The 18212-nt window shown below is 42.2% G+C and overlaps 1 protein-coding gene across 1 annotated transcript in view; it reads left to right on the top strand.

Annotated features, from left to right (window-relative positions):
- The window catches only part of LOC115362678 (cadherin-4-like), a 241293-nt gene that overhangs the window by 167646 nt on the left and 55435 nt on the right, over positions 1-18212 (top strand). The window contains exons 4-5 of the mRNA XM_030056714.1: positions 4071-4297; positions 13497-13694. Coding sequence (XP_029912574.1) covers positions 4071-4297; positions 13497-13694 — 425 coding nt within the window. The remainder of the gene's footprint in view (positions 1-4070; positions 4298-13496; positions 13695-18212) is intronic.

Here is an 18212-nt window from a genome sequence, read left to right as displayed (position 1 = left end):
ATTAGACGAGAGGGGGAAATAAAAAGGGAGAGGTGTAGGGGTGGGGTTGTGGGTAAGGGAGAAAGACAGGGAAAAAATGATGGAAGCATTGTCCTCATCCAGGATCCTCCCCAGCATGCCCACATAAACAACACACTCTAAGTGCTCTTTTCCTGTCTGTGCTGTCTTTCCTGACTGTGATATTGAAAGAGAGAAAATAAAATGTATTCACCCCTGTGGGAAGAAGCATGTAGCGTGGCCTTTATATTACTTTACATTACATTTTAGAGGTGAGATTGCTCTCTTTGACTAGCCAGTGGAGAGGTGCTGGGCTGGTGGCTTGGCATAGCAGGGCATCGGTGTTATTTCCTAGATCAATGCAAGACCTGGCCCCACTGCTTTTGAAGACTTGTTAATGTGCAGACCTAGGCCGTCGGGCTTCATCGCTCTGTTGTGGGCTGGTTTTTATAATCTGTCTCATAGTGGTATCGACCCAACTGTGTGAAAGCGGAGGTGTGTGTATATGTGTTGATGGAGAGGTAAAATTGGCACTGTCTTTATCTTTAATTGGTGCAACAGCGAGAGCCTCTGGGTATTCCAATTGGATGCTTGGCCTGCCGCTCAATTGGTGCGCTGCTGTTTGAGCAGTTAGTTCAGCTTGTCACTGCTGAGACAGGCAGGCAATGATAGAGGCAAATACCTCGTGCACACACACACACACACACACACACACACACACACACACACACACACACACACACACACACACACACACACACACACACACACGCAAACACCTGAAGCTTTATTCACTCTTTTATTGAAGTGTGTGATACTGTAGATAACAGATTCTTTGTGGATATTGGCAAAACAAATGAATGGGCATAATAATGTGTGTGTATGTGCATGTATGTGTGTGTGTGTGTGTGTGTGTGTGTGTGTGTGGTGGAAGAGGTGAACTACAATGTACACACCTGTGGAAAATAATGATTCCTGCAACGCATTGTCCTGTGAACTGCACACACACAGGAATTGATTACACACCTGCATTACTTCACCATTCATTTTCAGTTTTCATATGTTGTCATTTTGCCTCACCACACACACACATGCACACATACATGCCCACTCTAAATAACAAACAAAACTGAATGTGAGCATACAAGCTTTGATATGCTTACACATATCCCCCTCTGTCATCCCCTCCTTCAGTGTGAAGCCACAGCCCACAGGCCTCTGCCAACCATGACCGCAGCACTGCTGCACTGCTGGCCACATGCCCAGATTACAGAGAGATGAGACAGTGATTGGAGGACAGAGAGAGAAAGGGGCAATGGACCACCTGCTGCTTGTTATTTTTCAATATTTGACTGTTTCGCAGATATGAGCACTTACCATTACAATAAAGCTTGTTTTGAGTTAGATTTTTGACTTCCTGTTTGCTAATACAATCAGGCGGCCATCCAAAAGTCTGTTTGCGCAGGCACATGTTTGCCAACTGGTGTATATGTTACTGTATGGTCCTCCAAGTCTAATCTGTCAGAGGCTGTGAAGAGGACAAAAGAAGAAACAGGAAAAGGACTATAGAAAAAGGGGAGGAGAATGAGGCAAACAGAGGACATCAACCAACCTTTTTGTTTTTAGAAATGTTCAAAGACAATAAAAAGACTCTGATGAGCATTAGAGGCTGTTCAGCCTCATGGGTTGATGTAATCCATCTCTTATGGCCTGTCTCCTCCTGTCTAGACCAAGATGCCTCTGTAGCCCCAACACCTGCTACATTGAGTGGACAGAGTTTTGCTGAAGAGTCCTCATCTGACTCAGCTACTGTCTGTTTGTCCAGCCTTGCAAAGAAGGTTACCGACGTGATCACGTACATTTAGGGCCATCCTGCTCACGGACACGGAACAAAGAGCCGGGTTTTACTCACAGTTTGCTTTCTGTAATGGAAGCCGTGCTTCAGCTGTTGCACAGATATGGGATGAGAGAAAGTGCAGAGGCCGCAGGAAGTTACAGCCCTCAGCCCAGGGTCCTCTTCGCTATGCTGTCTAGACACTCTAATCCCTGAGAGAGAAGGCCGCGGGTGGGGCAGGGGAGGGGGTAAAGGCACTGGTCTAGGAGACTTTATGCCAAAGCATGGGCTAGACCTGGATGTGACCTCTCATCTTCAAAACAGCACAAACAAAAGAAAACTCTCACACACCAATGCATAGAGCATATACCAATCAAACATATTTAGTATCTTTATTTTCATAAAATCCTCTGATTACATTTCTGTCTATACAGTTTATTGCTTTTATAATACCTGTACCCCACCTTATCTTATTCCTGGTGTACATATTGCTCAGTTCTAAGGGAGGTGCATCAGTTTTTTTTTTTTTTTTTTTTTTTTTTTTTTTTGCATTTCAATCTCATTTACTGGAAATTAGCCACTGTTTGAAATCAGTAGCATGTGTAAAATGCACAGAGGCTCCGATGAGCGAGGTTAGAATTTCATTTAGTCCCTGCTCATACATCCTAATGGGCTTTGCGTTACCTTCGTTTAATGATTCAGCGTAATTAGTGAAACTGGATATAGACATATTTCTTCATGGGAGCGCAGGGAGGTGTTTTTATTTATTTATTTATTTATTTATTTATTTATTTTTTACATGGAATGAGCAGTGCTTACTGAAGAGTGATAATCCTTATAATTAACATGCATCTAGCAGGGCCTGCCGTTATGGGTCATTTCATGTCATGTTTACTTAAAACTATTATTTCTCTCCTTATAAGGAGAGGCCTCAACGCTGTTTGTGGAAAACCGTGTGTGTCTGTTGTGAGAGGCTCTGTGCAATATTTACATTATGTTAAATATGTACATTCATGGACTCTATGTGTGTGTGTGTGTGTGTATGTGTGTGTGTGTGTGTGTATAGATTTGTGAATATGTGAATGTGTGAGCAGGTCTGTGGTTTTCATATACGTCTATGTATGTTTCTCAGTTTATCCGGAGGGCATCTTAGTATGAACAGAAGGTATAAAAAGAGCATGGTGGGATGAGCTGTGTGGCCTTTATGCTGAAGAGAGATGGCATCATGGTTGAGAGCTGAGTCATGCTGCCACAGTTACACACAAGACCACAAGTGGAGCAATTTTACCTCAGATTAAAAGTGTAAAATTTCTCACTTTGGAAAAAAAAATGACAATAACAACAACAAAAAACAAATTCCATTACAGCATGCCAAAGTAATTTTTTCCAAATGAGAGTGCCAGCTGCACAGGTAAAAGGGTAGAGAATATTTAAAAGTTGATGACTAAGAAATGAAAATCTCCCATGAAATCTGCAATCTACTGGATGCACTCTTCTATTTTTTTTTTCTAGTTAGTTAGATAGTTATCGCAGTAAGATCGTGATCATTCTTTTGGCCATGATAATCTTATAGTAAAAATCTTATATTGTGACAGCTGTAGTGGACATCCGTCCAAGTTTTGTGGTGTTTGTGGATTTCTTGGCAGCTTTTTGTGGACACAAATATATGCTACAAAAAATATATTTTGCGGAGAAAAAAAAATGAAACTTTGCAGCAGATTAATTTACTACACATTTCTCCTTACATATATTCTTTATTTTAACTTTGTACTTCTCAAAAATGTTGCATCATGTTCATAAATACGGCTTTTATTTGAAGATGATGACTGGAGGCACTGTTTTATTATTCTGCCTGTCCTCAGGCCAAGACTGTGAGCGTTTTTACATACACTACTTTGGTTCTCCTGCAATGATAAATCCATTTGCAGCGTCTGTCAAAACCAATGTCTTCCTCCTCCACCACTGCATGCAAACCACTCAAATCACTTTTTTCAAACGCTGCAGGGGTGAACTATCCACTGTTCTGCTCACCGGTCTGTCTTTAACAACGACTATTGGACACTAATAGTGAGATATTGCAAGTGTATCAATGACTTGCCAGCCATAATTGTAATCTCTCCAACAGGAAGCTTGGTCCTCGTTATTTTCTGTGTTATATACATATGAGATTCCTGTATGAAAAGAAATGAATGTACTTTCTGCTTGGTGTCTGAATCTTTCTCTCTCCCTCTTTCTGCAGTGAAGTTTGATGACTGCATGGGAAATGAAGAGGTGCTCTTCCAGACCAGTGACCCCAACTTCAGCGTGCAGGCAGACGGGTCCATCTTCGCCCGGGGACAGGGAGCCAGTGTGGATGAACCGGTACAGTTCAAAGTGACCGCAAGTGGTCCAAGCACACATGTCTGGGAGACTGTGGTCCAACTGGCACTGATTGACCCACCTTCACCCCTAGAGAGAGGAAATGAGGTGAGATACACACATGTGCATGCACACACGCACACACACAAACTGCTTCAAATATCAATTATCATCCTGGAGTTTCTTCTTCCCAGCATATTTTCTCCAGTGGTCTGGTGATAGTAACGACTAAGAATCAGGTCAGAACTCCTTGGGGCATCAGAGAGAGAGAGGGAGAGAGAGAGATTGGGACAGAGAGGGGTGGAAGCACATGGTGAAGAGCGATAGAATCACCCTGCCACAGGGATAGAGAGCACCATTACTCTCTGACATAAGCTGTTATTGGAAAACATCCTGCGCCTTGGCTACCCCAGGCTTCCACTGACACTATTTAAGAGCAGGTAGAGCTGGGACATGCAACCTCAGCTCCACCATCCTCATTACTACAGGACCAACCACAGCCGCATCTGATGATCGATATCAGCAAGTGTTAATCAGATTAGGTTACGACAACACACGCAATGATGGGCCCCATGTTCACTAATGCAGCGCAATTCTAGAGGGCTTACACGGGAGGTGGGTAGCACACATGTAAATTCCTGACAGGATCGAATGCAGCTGAGAGAGATGTGTGCCTTAAAGACTAAAATGTCTGACAAGGATCCCACCCAGTCTCAATACGCTGACTTCACTATTTGGTATTTACCAGCTGTTTCACTTCAAACAGCCCACTGAAACTTGCAGTAGTTGAAAAAGTGAGCATTTGTGTGTGGTTTACCACACTTTCAAACACTAATACATAACATCTGCACCTTTTCAATCCAGTGTTTGGTTACAAAGGAGCCGACTTATAAATTAAATAAAAAATCTGCTTCTTTCATGGCGTACACGGCAATAAATTTTGTGTCGGGAGGCTATAGAAGCCTTTCAAAAAATCAGTTTTGCGGAAGTCACAGAGCTGTGGAATCTTAATTGAAGCAGGATGGATTTGTGAGGTGTGAGGACAGATAACAATTATATATTTGTGCCGCTGAAGCTTTGAAGCATTCTGTTGTTTGGTATGCGAGGGTGGCCATGGGCCATGTGTACAGTATGATTCCACATAGTCATCAAGTATGTTTCATTTGTTGTGGTGAGAAAAAGGAAAAATGGCATAAATGGCATGGAGGTAATGTTACAACAGTGTCTAAAAAAACTCTGTAAGCACAAAACCTTTTGCTCCCAGCAAAATAAAGAGCAGAGCAGCACCCTGGTGATTTTTATGTGTAAGAAATCAAGCTGCTCTGTTGATTTTGAAGGATGGTTGCAACAATGATGATGATCAATTATAATGAACATTTCTAATTCTAGTTACATAGTGAAAGATGAAACTTTGGTGAATGACAAATGAGTTTTAAAAACACTCAGTCATTCATTCTACCTGCTTATTCATGTTTGGGGTCACTGAGGGCGGTAGGTCATATGACTATTCACCGGGCAGAAGGCAGAAAGTCACACTCACATTCACACCTAAGGGCAGTTGTGGTCTTACATTACACCTGAGCTGCAAGTCTTTTGCAACGTGGGAGGAAATCCATACAAATCTCTAAAAGGGCAAAGGCTTGAACCTGGGATTTTTATTTTATTTTATTTTATTTTTTTGTGAGGAAGCAGCATACGCCACAGAGCTCCTGCACCAGCATATTTGCACATGTTTGCACATCTAACCCTAACCATAACCACTGTCTAGCGTTGACCCCCAACAACAGCTTAATCTCTATCTAAACTCAATTCAAGCTTAGCTGTCTATTCTCTCAGCAGAAACTCAGTTAGTTCTTACTTCAACAGCTTAAGATATGTGCCAGTCACCTCAGTTCTTCATGTGCGCAAGTTATTATTGTGACCCCGCTGGCACCACATATATGTAGAATTCTTCCTTAAAAAAAAAAGTGCCTAGAAATGCTGATAGGAGGCAGCTTTGCAATTTCTGCTTAAGTGATGATTGCCACTGGAAGCCAACCATCAGTAAGATATACTCACCCCTCATGTTAACCGCCGTCCAATGTAAACAAACAAGTCACTATTCTGCAAAATACAGGTGGTGTGCTATCACAGAATGTCAATGCAGACATAAACAGAGAGCTCTTGACAGCATTTTAGATGGACTTTTGTAGCCCGTTTGAACCGTGCTGCCATTAGTGGGAGTCATGAGTCGAGCAAGATTGCGAGCTGTGAACAGCAGATGGTTATGTTAGCAAAAGGTGAACTTACGATGACTAAAAATCTTTGTGATGCCAGTATGTTACTTTGAATGTTTGAATGGGCTTGTTTTTTTTTTGTTTGTTTTTTTGTCAGCTAGATTGGCTTCCATGACAGTATTTAAAAGATGTAGATATTGAACGCTGCTGCTGACATTTAAAATCACAACATTAAATAGTTTTCCTTGGAGTATGTATAAAGAAAAAATTAAAGTAGAAAGGCAGTCATAGGATCACAGAGACAAACAGAGAGGTGGAGTGGGACATCGGCCAACAGCGGATGTATTAGTGGGAGTGGGTGGAGGGATGAGTGTGTTGTTACAGGTTAGCTACGTGTATTCTGGCCAACAACACCCTCACTTTTTTGTTGCTGAGGCTGCTTGAAATGATTCACTGCTTGATGTGATTTGAGCTTAAGTTTTAAGCTCCAATGTGTAAAGGGTCAATTGACTGGCCATTTCTTTTTCCGGTGAGTCAGCTGACAAAGTGTGATGAAGATATGGCGGTGCCACGAACAGACAGACAGACAAACAAACAGAGAGCCGGGCGGGGTCAGAGGTCCCAAACACGCAACACACTGAAACAAACTGGTACGCCGAGAGAGCAAGAGCAGAAAGCAGGGCGCCGAAACACAATGTGATGTTTCATTATGGAAATGGCGCTTTGTGGCGTGCTCTGTTGAATAATAACTTCCAGATGTCTGGGTAGCCAGGGGCTGGCTGATATCAAAGCGTGCGGGGTTTCGGGAGGCTGTGGCGGGGAGGGGAAGAGCTGGGACCGCAGCCAGCTGGCTAAGTCTGATGGCACCGGGGCTGGGGGCCGCATCCATTTCACACTCACTGACTCCTGTTCACATAGCACTAGTGTGCGTAAGCGCGCATGTCTTGTATGTGCGCGAGAATATGTTTGTTTGCTTCTTCTTCTTCTTTTTTTTCCCTGTGAAAGATTATGTCAGATCAAGTGTGAATTATGTTAATTTTTTGTTGATTTTCATTGCTGCATATGGTCTGTGTGTGGCTGTGTCTTTGTTGAGGGTACAGACTGTCTTATGCGTGAAGCCTTTACGTTTTGGATGTGCTGACAAGCACGAGCCATGTTTGCAAGTGTGTGTGTGTGTGTGTGTGTGTGTGTGTGTGTGTGTGTGCCCTGCATGTGTGTGTGGGAGGCCATAGAGGAAAATCAACACTTGCTGTAAGTCTCTGGACTCTTTTAAGTTGCTGTTTCAAACTCTGATATCTGGCTTCAGCCTGCTTGCCCTCCCTATCTGCCATCTTTTGTAACAGATTAAGTGAGTCCACAGACACCTCCCTGTCCAGACTTAATCAATCATAGGTTAAAATATACTTATATTTTCTATTTTCCTCCTCTCTCCCACCCTCTGTCTCTCAGCAAGACATATGTTTATATATAACTATATCTGTCTGTGTCTATGAGTCTGAGTAAGAGACAGAGAGACAGCTGTTGGCTTTGATCAGAATTCCACTATATTCTCATGGCTGGAGAAAAGCCCGGCTTAAGCCCCTTATGGCAGTGGTGGGCATCTCTCTCTCTCTCGCTCACTCTCTTCCTCTCTCCATGTTTCTCCTCGGGGAACTCACTAGTACCTGTTAGCATGTGTAGATAAAAGGATCTGGAGCATGACTTATTTAGGTGGGGGGGTCACATCTGCTTCTGACAGCAGCCCTTCTCCTCATCCTCCTCATTCCATCCCAAACATGTCTCTCTCCTCCTCCCCTGCTCCAGCTCCCCCTTTTCACCCCACCACCACCACCACCACAACTGGTAGGATGTGGGGCAGCCATCCCCTGCAGTCAACCCCACTAAGCCTTCCTCTCTCTGAAGAAAAAGAATACATTTGTCCAGACCGGGCTCACATCTGTTTCATCCCGCTCCGCTGACAAACCCAGTTTGTGCACACAGCCGTGTTGCGCTTGGCAGAGTGTTTCAGGAAGACGTTGCTCTCCTGAATATGGACCGTATGGAACGCATCACACACATGTTTCGGTGAACCTGTCACACAGTACACCGAACATGGAGTAGGGCAACATGCGTGTTTGGATGGCTGGCCAGTGGCTGGTACATGCTGGTAGTGCAGATGGCAAGAGGAGGAGGAGGGTTTGGTGAGTCCTTTTTTTTTTTGGATCATGAGGATGTGAGCAAGCTGCTCATGCTCAGGAATATGCTGAACTTTTTGTTTGTATCAGGGGCTACAGCTCCCCTGGTGGCAAAGAAGAGAGACAATCTGATGCCAGAATATGTGGAAGCAACTCATTATAGTCACTGAGTAGCTTTTTGAATAGTCGTATATAAAATATGTTCTGAATATCTGTTAAAATCAATAATTGCACCGTCACTAGAAGCACTCTACTTTGCACCATTTAAATAGCAAACATTAGAATGTTGCAGGTTTTTCAGGCATTACATCAGAAACTGTCCAGTTGTAAATTGGCCAACTGTGGAGTGAATAGTCACTTGTAAATAGACCATTTGCAGCGAACAGTCTGCCAGCCAAGAAGAGAGGAGTAAGCTGGCATTACTTTATTTTTTTATTATTATTTCCATTCACAATTACAAGAATCGAGTTTTATGTGTGTCCTCTTGACCAGGAGTTTTCAGACATTATTATGCTGCAGACCAATATATTGACTTTCCCTGAGACTTGCATATGAAGTGATTTTGCCCTATACGGGTCCTGATATGAATATATATTTTGGTTTGTGCTGAGTTTTAAATTGTTTAAATGTCATACTTGAACACTGACAGATTTCTAAGAAAACGTTTTTTTTAGCTGAGATTAAACATAATGTTAAAATCCTATCACTTAAACATTTTTGTATAGTCATGACTTCTATTTAATTCACATATAGAAAACTTAAACTATTCCTTATTTTTGCCAAGGACACCTGATTGCCTCTCAGGGACCTCCCAAATGTCCCTAAACCCCACTTTAAAAACCACTGGCCTTGACCTTAAAGCATCACATCAGTTATCGTTCTGTTTTATAAAAAAAACGAAACTTGGTAATTTCTTACTGTGAGAACTTTTTGAATAAGCTCATTTTTACTTGTACCCACATAGACTTACACCACACTCAAATAAACTCAAGCGGGATATTTAGGTACTTTTCCCACCCCTGGTCATCATGTGGAGTGAAAAATCTTACATTTTTTCTTTCCTCAGAATATAATATTTTCTCCATCCACATTCTTCACTGTGCAAACACCTTTCCCCGTCACTATTAAGTGCCCCGTATTGCACAGTACATGATATCTGAAATGTAGCACTTGGTTGATGAAACTGAACATGACACCTTCGCCCCCTCATCACCCCATACCCCTCTCTCTCTCTTTCCTTCTCCCCACCTCCCCTCTCTCTCTCTCTTTCCCTCCCTCTCTCTCTCTCTCTCTCTCTCACACACACACACACACACACACACACACATACAAACACACACCATATGCCAGGTTGTCTGACACATTTCTTTTAAAGCGGCCTTAAAAGCTTTTCTCCTGGGTGTCCATCTAATGAAGTCAGCCTTGAAAGCATTGTTTCCACTGGCAGATACAACTCAGCCCTCTGAGGGACCCCAACCAGGCAAGAACAAACAGAAAAAGACATAGAAAAAACACTTTTTTATAGACTGCAGTGTACAGGACCCTCAACTTTCAATGTGTGCCAGGAGCCATTCTCTTCTTCCAACACTGTATCCTGCTCCTGTGTTGTATTTTTTTCTTTTTTTTTTTTTTTTTATCTTCAAATGTCAACTGCTGAGGAGGAACTGAACAACTACATGTTACAAGGGAAGGAAATGGGAAGAGGTGGGTAAGGTAAAATGAAATATTGGAAGAGGTATTAAAAACACTAGCCTCTTTATATGTAAATGTATGGTGATTGAACCGTCCTCTCTCATGCTCCTGAATTCATAAGCCTAGCTTTTCCTCGTAGTCCTACATGAGCACCCACCCACCCACATACATACGTACACACACACACGCACATGCGTGCACAGAGCAGGGAGCACGCCGGCTTGCACTGACTGCACTGTAATTGAGCTGATAGGAATTTCTTTTCTTTCTATTTCTTATAGTGAGTGGCTTCCAATTGTGTTTTTTTTTCCAACCTCTTTATAAGGCTCCTATCTAGCATCTCCTCTTGTGCTCTTGCATCTCCTCCTGTTCACCATCCAACCAAGGGCTAATTTCATCAGGACCATTACCTCCCTCAACTGGGCCTCTACACTGAATTAGCACTGACCAGATTTCATTTCCTTCTATCTAAGAGGTTCTAAGAGTTGTCTCTTGCCAGATTCACTCTCCTTGAAACAAGTGATGCTATATGTGGAATATAAAATGAACTTTCTGTCATATTCTCCCAAATCCCTGCCCCAGAACAGACATGACAAAGACATGAGAGCAGGGAATTTGTTGGGACCTGGTAGTGAGCCTGTTCGGTGGGCTTGGCTCTGTGCTGCATTTTACCTGCTAGCGCTCCATCCACCTTACACAGCCCAGTGCTTGAGGAATAGCTGTTATTGAGACAAGCTGTCAGGACCCGCTGACTGGGAGGAGAGAGGGAGAAAAACAATAACACTGCGAGAGAAGGGCAAGAGGGAGCGAGTGAGAGCAAGGGATGGCTCAGGAGAATGTGATTGAGATGGGGGAGCACCAACTGATGTATAGCTTGAACAATGATGGTCGTGACTGAATTTTTGACATGTTTATACTGCCTTGTAACCCTGAGATATGTTGGTAAACTCACTGTGGAGCAACTCTGCTGAATGTGAATTCACATGTAACCTTAAGATCACTTGGATATAGTGTACAGCGTATAGTGTCCCCCTCGGGACAGTAAACATATGGTGCAGTGGCTCAAAACAATCCTTGAGATGATAGACTCTGGTAACCTTGATGTAAACACGTCAGTCTATATTATGTGCAGGAACTTGAGGCGCAACATATCTGCTTGTCTGCTCTCTGGTGTCTTAACTAGCCCTGAAGAATGCAATTATTGCTCTTCTACTGTATTTTATTTTCCAGTGACATATGTTTGATTTTAACCACCATGACAGAATCTACCCTGAAGCAGGACTTGCAGTTGAATGTTATGTGTTTCTCAATATTTCAGAGTGGAGAATTGGTTATTAATCTTTTTTTTTTTTTTTTTTTTTTTTTTTTTTTACACTACGGGTGGAATTAAAAACTATTGTGATATGCTTGATAGTTGTAGCACTCTTTGCACATATACCTATAAATGTTCATGAGGAGATTTTTAAAAAAGGATTCTGTCTTAGCTGAGCATTTTTCAAAAGGACAGGTTTGTGGTGGTCATTTCTCTCTGCCTGAGGGGAGTGTATGATGGAAATGTGTGTCTATGACTCAGCTGCCCCCGTCTAGTGAGAGGGACTGTAAATCCAGCCACAGTCATGCTTACTGTTAATTGGCTTTTTACAGTCCAATGTAAATGGCAAGGTCTGAGCAAGCTTTGTGACCTCATTCACACGTATGCACATACAACCGCACACATGCAAACACTCTGACAGACACATGTAGACACAGTGTTGCACATGCACACACTTCCACGTGCACACACACACACACACACACACACACACACACACATACATACATACATACACACACATTAAATGAAAGGGGGATTTTCAAAACAGTGCCAGTTGGAGTATGAATATAACTTGATAAACATGATCAGATGCACAGAATTCACATGTGTTCAAATGTTGCTCCATCCCACTTAGGCCCTGTACATAAAAGCTAAAATGCACCGGATGAGAGTTTTGACAGGCATCATTTGACATGCCTTGTTTGATGCTTCGGTGGTGCACTGCAGGCAGAAGATTTTAAGCTTTTAAGCTTTAAGATTTGCATTTCACTGCCGCAATGGTGCAATGGATGTGCAATATATTTTCTTTACAGTGCATTTTTTGAATTTCATTAATTAGCTTTTCCTCATCCATGTCTTGGCTGCTTGTCAACACAGTTTGTGAAGTTTTATCAAGCAAGTCTGAATCATGGATGCCCACAAAGCATGAAAATGAGGATGCCAGTGTGCCTGCAGCCTTAGAACTGCACTTGAAATATTAGAAGAGGAATCAAATGTTATCTTATCTTTTCTTCAGTGTGTCCTAATGTTCAGCATTTTACTTAAATTGTAGAATAGGTAGTTCCCTAACCAAGCAACATATATAGGCACATTTTGCATGTACCACTTTTTATATCATCTCTGCATTTTTTTTTTTTTGGCCATGGCAAAGAGCACTGCTTGAGCAGGGTTTGGCTGTGGAAGCTCTGGAGCCAGGGGTGTGTACTGTGAGTTGTCTTTAGTTGCCTTGCAGACAGTACTCACCACAGTTATTGGTATTATAAAGAGCGATGACAGGTTTAACACAATTCATGGTGACACTTACAGCCAAACACAATAACCCAACTGCTAAAAGAATAACAGTTCACAAATTATTTATAGAGCTTTATAACTTGATCATGAATAATAATAATCTAGTTTGTGAAGTTTTCTCTATCCACTCTGTATCTTGGATGCCCAGAAATGATGGAAAAGTGCCTGTAGTATCAGTGGTGCTGTCAGAAATATTATGTCAAGAGTACATGGGCAATCCAACAAAGTGTTAAATGGGACTGGGAAGGCAGGAGTTTTCTGTGATACCTGGTATGCCAAGATGTTACATTTAGGGGTTAGAGAACATGGAATCCCTATCAACAAGTGATGGAAAAATGTAATCAATTATCATGTTACCATTTGCAATGTAAACAATAATTATTTTTGCATTGTTTTTTTATGGTATTTTAGATCAAGTTGAATTTTTCAGTTTGATATTTCTGCTAATACTGAACTTTAGCCTAACTTGTTACCACTTGGCTTTACTTGACTTGAAATTCCACGTTGAGACTTGGAAACATGAGCTTTAAATTCAGGCTCACGTCTGAGCATCACAAAAGTTACTTCTACCATTAATCACATATCCAGCTCCTACATAAAGCTTTGTCTTGTCGTTAAAGGTCACAAAAGAGGAGGGGAAAGTTAATGAGAGGAAGGAGAAGTTGGAGGCGTTCCAGGCCACACCTTCTGTCATCATGTTCTCAAGGCACGACCGGACCAATTCCAAGGGGCTGCGGAGACAGAAGCGGGACTGGGTGATCCCACCAATCAACGTGCCGGAAAACTCTCGAGGACCCTTCCCGCAGATGCTCGTCAGCGTAAGTGACAGCTTTGATGGGCCCTATCACTGATTTATACCCAATGTACAGCTGAGATTTGTCGAGAACACTTTACGGCTAATGGTGATTGCGAGTGTGTGATGGACGGTAGGACAGAAATAGAATATAAGGGCATTAGCATAACTGCTGTGTTCTCACCATCTTTGCAGATGATTATGTTGTGTTTTTCTGATGTGATTATGGCCATAAAATTCTCAGGTATTTAAATAGCACTGATTGGCCCAAGAGGTTTTCCCATCAGACACAAAGCCGTTTTCATAACAGCTTAGCAGCCCTGTTTTTCTAAACTCTGCCATGGTGTCTGGTCCATTGGGTTCACAGTGAAACGACTGATTATTTCTGCCCCTTTATGCATCCATGCTTTCCTTTGTCAGGTTGTTTCAAAAAAGGTTGCCCAAAGTTCAGTACTATTTTTGTGGCGCCTTTATAGTAATGCAATTTGTCACAGAATCTTTACTGAAGCCATAAGTCTTACTTAATCTATAAGTCAGGAAGTAAGAAGAGCTGCTATTCTCAGGCCACAAAGAGCACAGTTGTGGTTCATCTCTCATGGCCCCACATAATTTGCAGATAACAGTCTTGTTTTCAACCTTGACAAAGGGAAGAAGGATCTGATGATAACTTCCTGAATCCAACCCCTCAATTAACCCTGCCTTCGCCCTGCACCCTGTGCATGTGTTCCTGTGTGCATACATGAGTGTAGAATGAGGAACACCTTAAACACTTCAGCTGTTGGTGCTTGATCATTATTTAACAAAGATGTTCTCATTTAGGATTTGAGATCACAAGAACACAAGTGACTTGCATCACAGCATTTTTACATTTTCACAAAACTGCTAGTTTTGAGAAGCACAAAATATAAACAAAACAGGAAGAGGGTTGGAGGTCGAGCTTGTAAAAGCCTGTCGAAAAAAAAAAAAAAAACATGAATAAATAAACGTTTGTGTAAATGCGTTGTTGTGCAGAGGCCCCGGTTGCAGAGTGCTTAAAATTCAGAGATTCTGTCACAACAGAATGCTCAGTTTGTCTCCCTCATAGGAAACCTCAAGACTCCAGGCTCATGGTGTGCGCTGTAATTCATCAAAAAAACATCATTCCAAGAGGCTGCTGCTTCATTCCCTCCTCCTTTCCTTCTCTCTTTATCTGGAATATCTAGCCATCAGCTTTTCCTTGCTGTTTACAGAACTCTCACAGTTTATCTCTTTTGGGTACTAAATTGTGCAAAAGAAGCATTTTTTCTTTTGTTTTTCTTTTCTTTGTTTTTCAACTGGGTTTCATCCAATCCCCTGAGAAAAGCCTGGGGAGCTGCTTGAAGGAAACTTTTTTTTTTTTTTTTGGTGAAACAAAAACATCAAGTCAAAGAGCGGAAAGTTTGTAACTCTTTGTTTTGGAGCTGAAGGAGTACGTCTAGATCTGGAATGGGTCCCATCAGCCTGGCATGGCTTGGCATTCTCATTTGAGCCTGCTGAGCCCCACGACAGTCCTAAAAACAGCCATAAACTGGCCAGACATTCGGCTTTGTCCATGAGCTGGTCAAAACCAGAGTGAGAGAGAGGATGGGCTGGAAAGAGAGACTATATCAAAGGAATATTTGGAAGTGAAGTGTGCAGCCAAACACAATCCACTTTGTGCAGTAAATAGGTCCGTTAGGAGCTGGTGGAAGGCTGGGAGTGGAGCATTCAGAGCAGAGGAGAAGCGATGCGTGTTGATGCTTCTGTTTGGCTCTCAGGCTCCCGTCTCTTTCTTAATGATGACTGGAGGGCAGGCAGGGCCATGCTGAGAAGCGGAGAGGGGAGATTTTAACAAGGAGGTAGCTCTGGGGGGTTAATGGCATGAGGTTGATTTTGCTTCATTTATTGTTTATTTGTTAGGTCCTCTTTTATAATAGACTGAGGATTCCTTTTCATTTGAATTTCATTCAGTTGAAGGATTAAAGCCTTATTCTTTGTTTCGTTTTTCTTAGCACGCTTAATTATTTGAAACTTTCAAAACAGCTCAAAGCAACAAACCGATTAAACCAGTGGCAAATATCTAACATCACTTCATGCTGTGTCTCATCATAAAATGGTTTCCTTAAATCCCATTTTTAGATATGACTCTTTAATGTAAACAAGGTGACACATCTCAGACATTGTTTCAGTCTGCAGTGTTTAATGTTTTAATCAAAAATTTCATTTTGATATGAAATTCATTGCAGAACTGTGCTCTCAATCTCTTGCTCTGACTCCCTCTCTCTCTCTGTCTCTCATCTCATCTCCTGTCTCTCTATCCAACTGTGCCATTACTCAGTGCTCTGTGTGGTGTGGCTGTGTGATGCCTACCCTAATGGCCTGTGAAGTCAATCCTTTTCCTAATGGGCTGTTCTGTCATCCAGCGCAGCACTGAGTGACATGCAGGCAACGGCCTTCCCTGCCATCCCACTGCTTCTCTCCCTGCCCCGACCAAGTTGCTGTCAGCGGGACAGGCAGGGTGACAGCAAGCCCTCACTGGCGTCTCCGTAGATCCACAGCACTGTCACTCTGATCAGGCCAACACAGAATCGGGCAGGTGTCATGACAGAAGCTCTACTGACATGGCTAAAGGGGGAGATGTTGGCTGCTTGGGCAAAGCCTCAGCTGAACTGCACTCGAATCCCTGGCTAAGGCCAAGCTGGTGTCAGGGCTCAGAGAGATGTTACGGACTGATTAGTACTAATGGCACTGCTGAAATAATTTATGCGACGCTTCAAATTGCGCCTTTGTTCATCAAAGTGCAATTAACTCGCTGTCTTAAGGTTAGCCTCTTCTCAGCCTCTTGTGTTACAGAGTTGCACGGAATGTGGCCTGATGGTTGCTGCACATTTCCTTCCTTTGTTCTTGAAGACTGACTTCTGTCTGCGTCCGTGGAGCAGCACAGTGCTCCTCCACAACAGATGGGGATGAGTGGTGCTGAGCTTAAAACAAGACGAGAGAAAGAAGAGTAACAAAGAGACTGATGGAGGGGGAACAGAAACATAAGAGACTGTTCAGGAGAGGAGAGAGAGTGCAAGAAAGACAGAGGCAGAGACACAGAAAGAAAGAGCGGGGCGGAGTAATTTTTCACAATAAACAGGTGTTCTTTGTCGTTCTCTTTCTTCTGCGGCCAAACAGCCATCAATAGCATGTAAGAGACATTGATTTTTCACAGAGGCTTTTTGAAACCTTCCATTGATCTGCACACTTCTCCTACGGCAGAGGGGCATTGATTTCTTTTGCTCGGGTAAATAAAGACTCAACATTACCACCCCAACCCCCTCTCACCCCATCCCACCATCCAACTCCCTTAACCCGCCATTACAACTGTGTCAGCAAAAACCTAACACACCCGTGATCAAACAACAATTTATTCAAGGAGCAAGAGCGGGTATGAACAACCAACTCATGTTTGTCCAGTTACACTGTGCTGTGTGTCGACTGGATGATTTCCTACATTAGTGATGCATCACAGGCAAAATGGCCACTGAAGATGTTTAGGAACACCAGAAGTGCCCAAAGCTGCACTGAAACTTGTTTTGTTAAAGACTTTCACCTTTCTCCTTTTTTTTATAGCATCCTCTGACTTTGGCCATATCCATTAAATATGCCTTCAAATTGTGAAGCTAGAAGCAGGAAAATAACATGTCTGCATCACTGGGCAAAGACTTCCATCCATGTCGTGTATTTTTCCTAGTTTGAATCCACAGCACATTTACATATGCTACCTTTTCAAGAAAGTTTTGAAGAAGTTTGCAATACATTTGGATTTGAAATGCATGCATGAACTCACAGGTGAAACTGTTTTTTTTCCCCCTTATGTGCAGTAGTCACCTCTGGCTACCTGTGATAATGTTTCTTAAGGTGCACCATGCAAAACTGAGGCTCAGTTAAAGACAATTTGGATTTAACAATAAACCTGCAATCAGCGTTAATAATTTATCAGCAAATCCAGCGAACGATGAGTGAACTCAACTCAATTTATGTGTCAGTTGAGTCTTAAAGGGCTCTCAGTATACATCACACCTTGATATGTGAAATATTGATTTTACAAGCAAAATCAACTCGTGTTTTTCCATGATTTTTCTTCTGTGAAATTCAGTGTACTTCCTTTTACATATCTGCCTGTTTCCACTGTTAACAGACTGTAAAATGGCAAGAGTACAATAGCACTTAATAAAAATAAACATAGCTGTTCCCTTGCAAGGACTACGATCAGGTGTACTGTATCACAAAGGTTCCTCTAATCATCAACCTTTTATTTATTTTATTTTTTTCCAATCATTCTGACCTTCCTTTCTGTTTTTTATTTAACCACTTCATTTTTTATCCTCTTTTTCCCTCTTCAATTTTCTGTTCAGTGTCTTCCACTTCATCATACAGTTCCTTTCATAAGATTTTTTTTCCCCTTTTTTTCTGTTTGCTCTTCTGTTCCAGGTAATATTTTAGTGTTTGTCTAACAGCAATATTAGTTTTGAGAGAGCAGACAGTCTATTTTGAGAGCTGA

Source organism: Myripristis murdjan, chromosome 7 (assembly GCF_902150065.1).
Source record: "Myripristis murdjan chromosome 7, fMyrMur1.1, whole genome shotgun sequence".
Taxonomy (NCBI): Eukaryota; Metazoa; Chordata; class Actinopteri; order Holocentriformes; family Holocentridae; genus Myripristis; species Myripristis murdjan.
This window is presented reverse-complemented; position numbering and strand designations above follow the sequence as displayed.